General features: G+C 45.5%; 1 protein-coding gene across 1 annotated transcript; it reads left to right on the forward strand.

Annotated features, from left to right (window-relative positions):
- Positions 1 to 6932: 6932 nt before the first annotated feature.
- Positions 6933 to 8986, forward strand: SLPI (secretory leukocyte peptidase inhibitor). The gene is made up of 4 exons (XM_012657900.1): positions 6933 to 7017; positions 7645 to 7803; positions 8245 to 8394; positions 8982 to 8986. Exons 1-4 carry the CDS (start codon positions 6933 to 6935, stop codon positions 8984 to 8986), a joined length of 399 nt encoding a protein of 132 aa, XP_012513354.1.
- The last annotated feature ends 2235 nt before the right edge of the window (positions 8987 to 11221 follow it).

The following is an 11221-nucleotide window of genomic DNA, read 5'->3' on the forward strand; positions in this document are numbered from 1 at the left end:
TATCCTCCATATGGGTTAAGGACCAGCTGCAAAATCAGGAACTACTCTAGCTAGTTTAAGCAGAAAGGGATTTATTATCAGGATTAGGTTTCCTATAAAACCACTAGAAGGGCTGAAGGAGGAGGACATAAACTGAGTATTGGGGAAAATTCCTTCCCCCAAGTCACACTGCCTTGGCCCCAATTCAGGAAGATGCCTGCCGGAGAACCATTCTGCCCCTGCCACGGTCTGCACCAGCAAGATCAATGTCCTCACTCTGCTTCCCTCCTAACTAGTCTTGGTTTTAAATCTGACACCATCACAGGTGTCGATGCTTCTGCCACCGTTGTATTTCTCTGGCTTCTACTCCAGGTTCAGACATTTGCTGTGATTGCCCCCAGATCCTAGCTATCCCCATCCCTGCAATCTCTAGCCCTCCTTAGTACTGATTTCTTCTCCGAGGGCAACCACATTTCTCCATCTCTCCAGAATTGCTGAGAAGAATCCAACCTGGATGAACGGCCAAGTTCAAACCAAAAGAAGCTTAAAAGGAAGGAGTTGAATGCCCAGCCTCCCTCTCAACGTGCACAGCTGCTCTTAGAACAACAGGGATGACTGGACACTGACCCTCTTGTGTTTTCATTCTTTTCTCAACCCATCTGCATAAGTGTTTTGGTTCTTTCTCTCTCTTTTTTTAAACATCTGCTACTACTACCCTTCCTGCATGTTAGCCAGTCTCTTGGAGCTTCTGGTCTTAAGGTCCTTCACTTCAGGAAAAGGAAAACTATGAAGGCCTGGAGATGAATAGATGGCCCACTGATGGCCTCTTCCTAGGTTCGTTCGCCAAGTCATTCATTTATTCCCTGGCTCATTCATTCACTACACTGTTTTTCTGTGTCAGGCTAAGCGCTGGGATACAGCGAAGAGCCAAATAGACACAGTTCTTAAACTCATAGAATTTACTACTTACATTTATTGAGACCCACTGTTTGCTAGTACCAATAAAGAACAAAATTGATAACAAGTTTTCTCCCTCAAGGAGGAGATCATGTCTAGAGTGGAGACATGCAAATCCACAGGCAAAGAGGTAGATAAAGTGAGGCAGAGAGGAGGGCCTCTAGCACAGAAAGGGAGTCAGAGACCCCCTACTCTCACCTCCCCCAATACCAGCGGGTGGCAAAGCAGATGGTATTTGTGAGTACAAGAGAGGGAATCAATCAGGCAGAGGCATGAGCTTCAGGGGCAGGAGTCATTTATTGTTTTGGGACTTCTTGATAAAAGTCATTCTCGCTGGAGTTAAGTGATATCGCATTTTGGTTTTGATTTGCATTTCCTTGATGATGAGAGATGTTGAGCATTTTTTCATATGTTTGTTGGCCATTAGTCTGTCTTCTTTTGAAAAGTGTCTGTTCGTGTCCTTTGCCCACTTTTTAATGGGGTTGCTTGATTTTTTCTTGCTGATTTTCCTGAGTTCTATACAGATTCTAGTTATCAGCCCTTCATGGGATGTGTGGCATGCGAATATTTTCTCCCATCCTGTAGGTTGTCTGTTTGCTGTCATGATAGTTCTCTTGGCTGTGCAAAAGCTTTTTAATTTGATCAGGTTTATTTATTTTTGTTGTTGCTGTGATTGCCTTTGGGGTCTTCTTCATTAATTCTTTCCCTAGGCCAATGTCTGTAAGAGTTTTTCCAACATTTTCTTCTAGAATTCTTATAGTTTCATGCCTTAGGGTTAAGTCTGTTATCCACCGTGAGTTGATTTTTGTGAGAGGTGAGAGGTGCGGATCCTGTTTCAGTCTCCTGCACGTGGCCATCCGCAGAACTGCTTTCGTCCTAATTCTAGAGCTGAGGATGAATGTGGCGCCAGGAGAGACATTTTGTTGTCTTTCTTTGGGAGAGAGGTTGAGTGCATTTTATGTAGGTGTTGGTGGTTTGGAAAGTATTTGAATGAAAATTTATAGTTATATAGATTTCAGTAACCCAAAAGGGCTAGACTATAGAGGACACTGCTGTTTTTACCACTGAGCAACCTTTTGTCCTTTTTCTGGTAGCTACATCCTAATTTACCCATGGGGAATCACTCCCTCTCCTACTCTGGAAAATTGCATTGCATTTGGTGGTTTCACACAGTGATGAGTCCTGCAGCCTTGGCTTAAACTAATCGGTATGTCCCATTTCCCTGGCCCCAATCATTGGTTTGAAGATTTAATTCTAGTCAATTTTAGTCAGTTGAATTACTCAGAAGTCCTGATTGGCCTTGAATTTGAGAAGGTGGGAGAAGATGCTATAGTCACATTACAAACACTTGGAGAGACCCCCAAGATTAAAGCCGACATGAAGGGAAGCGGAGTAGAGAGAATCTTCTGCGAGCTGTAATTTGAGCTCTTGATTAAATTGCACGTGAAAATGCACCTGTTCTCATTGGTTTAGTCAGCACTCTCAGTTCTTGCATATTTCAGGTTGCTTTTTGCTTTCTGCCCCCCACCCCCCAGGATCATCTGGGCAGTGCTTCTATCAGAAGCTGCAATCCCAGGCCTGGGAATGAAGACTTCTTGGAGGGACTAGAATGAAGCAGCAGAGAGCGGACTTCTGAAGACTTGGGTTTGAACATCACTGTGCTCCTGGGCCAGTGGGCTCACTTCTCTGAGGCTCCATTTCCTTCTTAACATGGGATGTGAAAGTGCTTGGTCCGCTGTGAGGTTCCGGGTACATGCGTAGTGTCTATTTCCAGGATTATTCTTTGGAAAGGTCGACTCTTTAAGGTCAAATCTCAGCTAGAATCCCAGACTTGGGGCCTGCAAGGATCAGAATCTGTTCCAATGCTCTGACCTTAAAAATGGCCCAGAGAAATGACAAGTTCTACATCAAATCGGGCAGAGCTGGGATTCCAGCGCAGTAACCTGAGTCTGGTATCACCTCCATGTTGTCTCTCTAGCTGACCACAGGGCCTTGGAGGCCAGAAGTGATGCAGTTAGGTGTGAGTCCTCCACTATCTTTCAGGCACCCTGCTCTGTTTGGGTCACAGAGATTCCCTCACAGTAATGCTCTCATGTTGACCCCAGGCTTGGACACAGAACTCTCCAGTGGTAGTGATGAACAAGGCATTGTATACCATGTCCACCGCAGATCCTGCCACCTCCTGTCATGCTGCAAGGGGAGTTTCTCTGAGACTCATTTTCTCATTTGTAAAATGAGATGGCATTGGTATCTACCAAGTTTTGTGTGAGGATTAAGTGTTATAAAACATGCAAAGCACTTAACACTGTGACTGGCTCAGTAAGCGCTTTCCCAATAAATATTAATGATGGTGATTATAATTGTCCAAAGTAACACAGCTCTTAAATGGTGAAGGCAGGCCATATCGAACCCAGGCCTGACTGGTTTCAGAGTCTGTCCTGTTTGCAGAATCCAGGTAAAAGGAGGTGGATTCCAGTGATTTGGGGAAATATTTTCCCAGGCTACTTGTAGCTCTGTTCTAGAGTTTAATAAAAATAATTCAGTTTTTCTTTTCCTTGTTTTCTTTCATAGGTAGTTATCTTGGCAGGTTCTTACTGTCCAAGACTTATTTTTCCTTTTTTTTTACCAGATTGCTAAAGCTTTTCTTTTCTTTTCTCTTTTCTTTCTTTCTTTTCTTTTCGAGACAGGGTCTCACTCTGTTGCCTGGGCTAGAGTGCGGTGGTGTCATCAGAGCTCACAGCAACCTCAAATTCCTGGGCTCAAGCGATCCTCCTTCCTCGGCCTTCCAAGTAGCTGGGACTACAGGCATGTGCCACCACCCCTGGCTGATGAAGACCCCCAAAGCAATCACTGCAGCAACAAAAATAAATAAATGGGATCTGATCAAATTAAAAAGCTTCTGCACTGCCAAGGAAACTATCATTAGAGTGAATAGACAGCTCAAAGAATGGGAAAAAATATTTGCTCTCTACACATCTGATAAAGGGCTGATAACCAGAATCTATCTAGAACTCAAAAAAATCAACAAGAAAAAATCAAACAGCCCCATCAACAAATGGGCAAAGGAAATGAACAGAAACTTTTCAAAAGAAGACAGAATAATGGCCAGAAAACATATAAAAAATGCTCAACATCTCTAATCATTAGAGAAATGCAAATCAAAACCACAATGGGATATCACCTAATCCCAGTGAGATTGGCCTGTATCAAAAGATCCCAAGGCTGGGCTCGGTGGCTCACGCCTGTAATCCTAGCACTCTGGGAGGCCGAGGCGGGCGGATTGTTTGAGCTCAGGAGTTCGAGACCAGCCTGAGCAAGAGCGAGACCCCGTCTCTACTAAAAATAGAAAGAAATTAATCGGACAACTAAAAATATATAGAAAAAATTAGCCGGGCATGGTGGCGCATGCCTGTAGTCGCAGCTGCCTGGGAGGCTGAGGCAGGAGGATTGCTTGAGCCCAGGAGTTTGAGGTTGCTGTGAGCTACGCTAACGCCACGGCACTCGCTCTAGCCAGGGCAACAGAGTGAGACTCTGTCTCAAAAAAAAAAAAAAAAAAAAAGATCCCAAAACATCAAATGCTGGCGAGGATGTGGAGAGACAGGAACACTCTTACACTGCTGGTGGGACTGCAAATTAGTGCAATCTCTGTGGCAAAGAATTTGGAGACACCTCAGAGAGCTAAAAATAGAAATACCATTCAATCCAGCAATAGCACTATTAGGCATCTACCCAAAAGAACACAAAACATTCTACGATAAAGACATCTGCACCCGAATGTTTATGGCAGCACAATTCACTATTGTAAGGATGTGGAAACAACTCAAGTGCCCGTCAATCCATGAGTGGATTATTAAAATTTGGTATATGTTTACAATGGAATATTACTCAATCACAAGAAACGACAGTGATCCAGAACCTCTTATACTTTCCTGGATTAAACTTAAGCCCATTATCCAAAATGAGGTGCCATAAGAGCGGAAAAATGGGCTCCACTTGTACTCGCCATCAAACTGGTACTAACTGATCAACATTAGGGTGATCACATGGCAGAAATACTCTCCAGGGATTAGGGGGATTGAGTGGGGGGTAAATCCACAACTAAAGGACACAGGGAGCACTGTAGGGGGGAAGGGGCATGCCTTTAACCCGCACTTGGGTGAGGCAAAGACATAAAGTGTAATCATAATGTTTGTACCTTCACAATACCCTGAAATAAAAAAAAGGAAAAAAAAGAATTTTTTTAAGAAGCAGGGTCTTGCTATGTTGCCCAGGCTGGTCTCAAACTCCTGGCCTCAAGTGATCCCCCTTAAAGTATTTCCTAACGACATACCACAGCCTCTGTTTCATTAACCTTAGGCTACATGGATGCCTTGCCCGAGGGAGACAGACACGCAGCCTTTGAAGGAATAAATTGCAGAACCCTGATCTGTACACTGACCATCTCTTTAGACGTGATTACATAGGCAGACACCTGAGACCCACCACTGCTGGTTATCTCCTCCTGCTGCTGCTTTGATGGGTGGATGGTTTTCACCCTTGCCCAGATTCTGCTTGACCACCCCTCACCCATGCACACGTGAGCCTAAAAGAACAGTTCACCTTTCTAGGTTTTATTAGGACTAGGACGAGTGGCTGGGGAGGAAATTCAAAGCTTGTAAAATTCTAACCTTCTTGGGTGGAGAAATACTGAGAAGGGGTGGTCAGGCCATCTGTTTGCCTCTAATGTGTGGGAGATGTGGCTGCCACTTCTGTCACCCATGGATCTCCAGAGGTGATGGGAACGACCCCACCCTTCCTGTTCTCATCTCTTTCTCAGTCCCAGCGCAGTGGTGTTCTTCCCCGTACTCGCACCACCACGCCGGGCTACTTCCCCAGGACTCCTGGCTTCTGTGTCCCCATTCCCCTTTGGTCATTATGGGATATTTTGTGTGTTTCATTCAAGGGCATATTTTAGGTTAAGTTATAAAGGCAAGTGCAAAGGTTGGAAAATTGGCCAAGGCTCCTGGGGTGAGTTTATGGCCTGGGAGGAAGGAAGGTGAAATTGTGTCTTAGAGCCACAGTTACCATCTTGGGACAGATGGAAGAACTGGGGCCCAGAGAAAGGCAGGGGCTGCCTCACTCATGCAGCATGAGCCATGAGAACCTCATCTCCTGCCAGAGTCTGAAAGAGAGTTTGGTGTTCTTTTCTTTCTTTCTTTTTTTTTAATTGAGACTGTGAAACATACTGAATTTTAGCTAAGATCAGCGAATTTTAGCCAAGGGTAAAGATGGTATCTGCTGTCAGAACAGAGAGACCTGGCACAGCTCTCCCTCAGACCTGAGCGATGGGACACCTGCTCTGGACCTCACACTTCAGGGGGCCTTGTGCTTTGGAGCACTTTCCTCAAAATTGTCCCTGCTCCCCTCCAGTGCTGAGGCCAGCCAGGACCAACAGCGCCACTGGGGCAGATATTTCAGGGCACTAAATATCTGGTGGTTGAGTGATATGTCATCTATACTTTTGAGAAGGAAATTGCATGGAGCGATCGGCAGAGGTTCGCAATGCCTGAGAGACTAGGAGCGTGAGAACTTGGGAGGTATTGTACAAAGTCTCAGCTGTGAGTCTGCAAGTCCGGTTTCAGCTCCAAGTCAGGTAGCACCTTTGCGATTGACCTCTTCTTCCCCTCTCCACCTACAAGGCTAATAGGCCTGGGCCCCATGATGTTCAGGGCTCAGATAGACGCCAGAGATGGCCTCCTTATCAGCCTGTTAACACCCTTCTAGGCCAATCCCTTCCCTTTCTTCTTGTGTAGTTATTCTGTGGGCCTCATAATCTTGTCTGGAACAAGAAAGAGCCACTGTCTCCCTGGCATCAGGATTTCTGGTCTCTGGCTAAGCTTCCTGCCCATGCAGTAACAACTGAGTGGGGCCAAGAAAGTTCTGGTGGGGCCACTCCCACCTGTGAAAGTATAAATAGCAAGGTTTGGCATTGGCCATCAGGTCCACTTGCCTTCAACATGAAGTCCAGTGGCCTCTTTCGCCTCGTGGTGCTTCTTGCCCTGGGAACCCTGGCACCTTGGGCTGTGGAAGATTCTCCAAGTGGTGAGTTGGAGTCCCCGGGGCTAATCATGGCTGCAAGGTCAGAGATCGGGGTCTCTTGGTGGTGAGTATGTCCCCTTCTCTAGGCTCTGATCTCTCAGCTTAGTGTCAAGAGACCTCCCAGAAGGTGGAGTACATGTCCATGGTCTCCGTGAGGGCTTCCGGAAGTGCTTCCTTTACTCTCCTCCCCTCTCCTCCCCTCCCTTCTCCAACCCTGTCTGTAACTCGCCAGTCACCAGTCTCTCCCTGGTTCTTCTCTGTCTCTGTTTCTGCTCTTTAGTGTCTGTGTTTCTGCTTCTGGCTCTAGTCCTCAACATCGCTTAGGCTGGCTCTATTTATCTTTGTTTACTTCTCTCACTCTCCTCTCTGCCTTTGGGTAACCTTGTTTTGCTCTCGGGCAGGAGACCTTGCCTGGAAGCCCTCTGCTATTTTCCGAGGTCCGAGACTTCTCCCGTCCAAGTGTCTAGTTTAATCAAGCCCCTGGATGTTAGACGGGCATGTCCCTTTGGATTTAGTGGACGGCCACTGAGGTGAGGGTCTCTCCTCCTGGAAAGTGGTGCTTTGTCCAGGAGTCAGGATGGCTACTCAGCCCCCAGGCCCCTCCTGACCTCTGGACCTTGTCTTCAAAAGGTGTGAAAGCTGGAGTGTGCCCTATTAGAGTACCCGCCCCGTGCTTTAAACAAGAGAAACCCGAGTGCCCTAGTGACTGGACTTGTCCCGGGCTGAAGAAATGTTGTTCTTATCCTTATGGCATCAAATGCCAGCATCCGCATAAGATCTCAAACTCAGGTGAGCAGGTGGGGGAGCTGGACAGAGAGGAGTGACCTGAGGACACAGCATCTAGGGGGATGGGACTGGGCGATGGGTCCTGCCAGGCCTCCTCTTTCCAAGACTTGTTGAGCCCAGTTTATCAGTGGGTCGAAGAGTCACACTGCATTAGCCACTTGGCTGGTGAAGCAGCCAGCTTGTCAGGAGGTCAGCGTTCCAGGTAGTCATCAGGGCATTCAGGCAGCCAGGCGGTGGGCAGCTGGGCGCCTGCATTGACTGGGGGCTGATGTTGGAGGGGAGCCAGATGCTACCTTCAGGGGATGTCTTAGGGAGGAGGTGGTAGTGATGGGGATGGGGGAGGAGATGATGCCCCCACTCAGGCTGGAGCAGGGACTCAGCCCAAGAAGCAGGGGCCGGTGTCTAAAGCACAAGGCCTCTGACCTGTGGGCATACTCTCATCAGTGAAGGAGAAACCTGGGAAGTGTCCGATGGTCGATGGCCATTGTCTGATGCTTAACCCCTACAATTTCTGTGAGAATGATGGCCAGTGCCAGGATAAATTCAAGTGCTGCGTGGGTGTGTGTGGGAAGATCTGCAGTTACCCTGCGAAAGGTAAGCCGGTGGCTGGGACAGATCAAGCTTCCTCCCTCCAGCCCTTCTCATCCTCACCCCACTGGAGGTCCAGGTGTATGGCAGAGGGACGCCTGATCCTTACCCCGAACAGAGCCTCTGTCTGGCTCCCCTGTCCTCCAAGAGCACTGTTCCCCAGGCCTTAGGGCAAGGATTTCCACAGTATCACCTGTGGCTTTGATTCTATTCCAGCCTTTCCAGGCAAAAGCCCTGGGCAAGTGATTTTCTGAGTCTCAGTTTCCTTATCTGCAAAATGGACATAATGAAATTGAAAGTGCTTTGTAAAGCACTAGGTGCACTAAATATTTATTATTCGGGTTATTTCCATCACGTTGTTTAGGGTTAAAGCCCAAAGGATCAGTGGAGTTTGAGGATAATCTAGTTCAGTGCTCTGAGTTTAGAGCTTTACCATGAAAATGAGGCTTGAACTCAGTGTCCTGACACCAAGACTCTTTCAACTAGACCACCACCTTGCTATTCTCTATCTCAGGGGGTCCTGGGCAGGGAAGAATGTGGAGATGGTTTGACTGGTTCCTATACTGAAGCGCTTCTCTGAATTTCTCTCACAGTCTGATTCCTGCCATTGGAGGAGGCTCCGGAGTCCTACTCTGTTTGGCCGGGGAGCTCACTTTCTGCTCCCAGCATGGATCACTGGGCACTCTGTGCCAAGGGTTTGCTTCCACCAAACCCACCTTGGGGAAAGTCTCGGCACACAGTAGGCTTTCAGGAAATGCTAGTTGATCAGTGAATAAATAAATGAGGCTATTTTTCTCTGTACATCCTGCTTCTGTAATTCACTGGGAGTATGAGTAGGGTGGGCGGCAATGAGGGAAGGTCTGGATATGAGCCCTCCCTCCTACAGATACGAGGGGAGGGAAGAGGCTTAGGGGCTGGGCAGACTTGAACTTGTATCATGAATCTGAAGGTACTGGCTCTGTGATTTTGGACAAGTGACTTTATCTCCTAAGTCTCAATTTCTTTATCTGGGAGGTGGCAATACAAATCAGTTTCTCTCAGTGTTTGAGCGTTGGGGAATGCATTGTAATAAATAGCAATGTTACTGGGCCATGGCAGGTTCTCCGGAAATGGTAGCTACTTGTTGCCTACTGGGGTGATTTTGAGTCTCTTTCATTTCTTCTTTCTCCTAAGACACTATTTGTTCTATTTGCAGGTAAGAATATTGCCATAATGGATCATGTGTATGAGATGTTGTTGGCCAGTACGGGCAAGGGTGGTGGTGTTCTTGACCTATGGAGCAGGAGTAACAATGGTGGATTACTGGGGTGCAGGAGCAGGCAGAGAGCTTTGCTCCACATTGCTCTGTGCTCCTGGACTCTGGCAGAAAGAGACAGCTTGATTAGATAATGATCAAAAAGATAAAATATTGTAATTCAATCCTTTCCTGGAAAAGGTCACTGAACTAAGAAAATATTCCTTACTACTTTCAACCAATGCTCCAAGAGCAATAACTGGATGTATTAAGTTAACCAACTGTTCAGTGAAGAGGAAAAACGGGAGGGACCATGTTATTCATTTTATGAGTGTGGTAGTCACCCTCCAAGTTGGGCCTCCGATGATCCTCACTTCTTGGTATTTGCAACCTGCGGAGTCCCCTCCCACTTATTTCCACGGTTGGGCTGTGTGACCAATAAAATATTGCAAAAGCGAGAGATAGTTACATCCTTATGAGATTAGGTGATATTAATAAAAAGTTTGCAGCTTCCATTGTGGAAGCGTGCTCTCTAATTTCAATCCCTTACTCCGGGGGAATTCAGTTGCCATGTCATGAGGACATTCAGGCCATTTGTGGAGTGGTCCACAGGGTGAGGAACTAACACCTCTGGTGAGCAAGCTTGGAAGTGGATTTTTCAGTCCCTCTCTAGCCTTGAAATGATTGCAGTCTCAGCAGACAGCTAGATTGTCACCTCATGAGAGACCCTGAGCCAGAACCACCCAGCTCAGCTACTCCTGGATTCCTGACCCTCAAACTGTGAGATAATGTTAGTGGTTTTAAGGTGCTAAGTTTTGGGGCAATTCGTTATGCAGCAATTAATAACTAATACAATGAATTTAGCATAAATTTGGTACTACAACTAAATATGGACAATGGAAGAAAAGATAATTATGAGCCAATGTCTTCTATAAACGTAGGTGTGAAGATCCTAAATAAAATGTTATAAACTAAAATTCATCAGAATTTTAAAAGCTTTCCTAAGATTCAATGTGAATGTGAATTCTTTGTTAAAATTAAGAATAGAAGTGAAAGAATAGAAATTAATCCAAAAAAAAAAGGAAACCCACCTGAAACTCTGTGGCAAAATCTACATTCAATTTCAGAGGAATTGTCACCAAAATCAGAAAGAGAAAAAGGATCACCACTATTTTTAACAATGTATGAGATATATAAAACTATGCAAGGAAATGAGATAAAGGAATCAGATGTATAAGATTGGGAAGAAAGATACAAAATAGTCCTTATTTGCAGACAATATTATTTCCTACCTAACAATTTAAAACAGACAAATAATATTGATAAAATAAGATTTATCAAAGTTGCTGGGTATAAGGCCTATATAAAATTCTATAGCATTTCTACACCATTATCCATAACCAATCAGAAATAACAGAAGTAGAAGTAAACAATCAAAAAAACAAACTCTACAAAATAACCTAAAAATAAACGTCAAAATTGTGCCAGATTTTCATGGATTAAAATAATTTGTTTTTATTGGAGGTCTAAAATACAAACTCAGTAGATGAAGAAATAATATTTGTGTCTGAGAAGACTTAATAAGGTAAAGATGGAAAT

Source organism: Propithecus coquereli, unplaced genomic scaffold, assembly GCF_000956105.1.
Source record: "Propithecus coquereli isolate 6110/MARCELLA unplaced genomic scaffold, Pcoq_1.0 Scaffold566, whole genome shotgun sequence".
Taxonomy (NCBI): domain Eukaryota; kingdom Metazoa; phylum Chordata; class Mammalia; order Primates; family Indriidae; genus Propithecus; species Propithecus coquereli.

Coding starts and splice junctions, on each gene's coding strand:
- SLPI (XM_012657900.1), top strand. CDS start 6,933: ATGAAGTCCAGTGGCCTCTTTCGCCTCGTGGTGCTTCTTGCCCTGGGA. Junction 7,018..7,644: donor TGTGGAAGATTCTCCAAGTG/GTGAGTTGGAGT, acceptor TGTCTTCAAAAG/GTGTGAAAGCTGGAGTGTGC. Junction 7,804..8,244: donor GCATAAGATCTCAAACTCAG/GTGAGCAGGTGG, acceptor TACTCTCATCAG/TGAAGGAGAAACCTGGGAAG.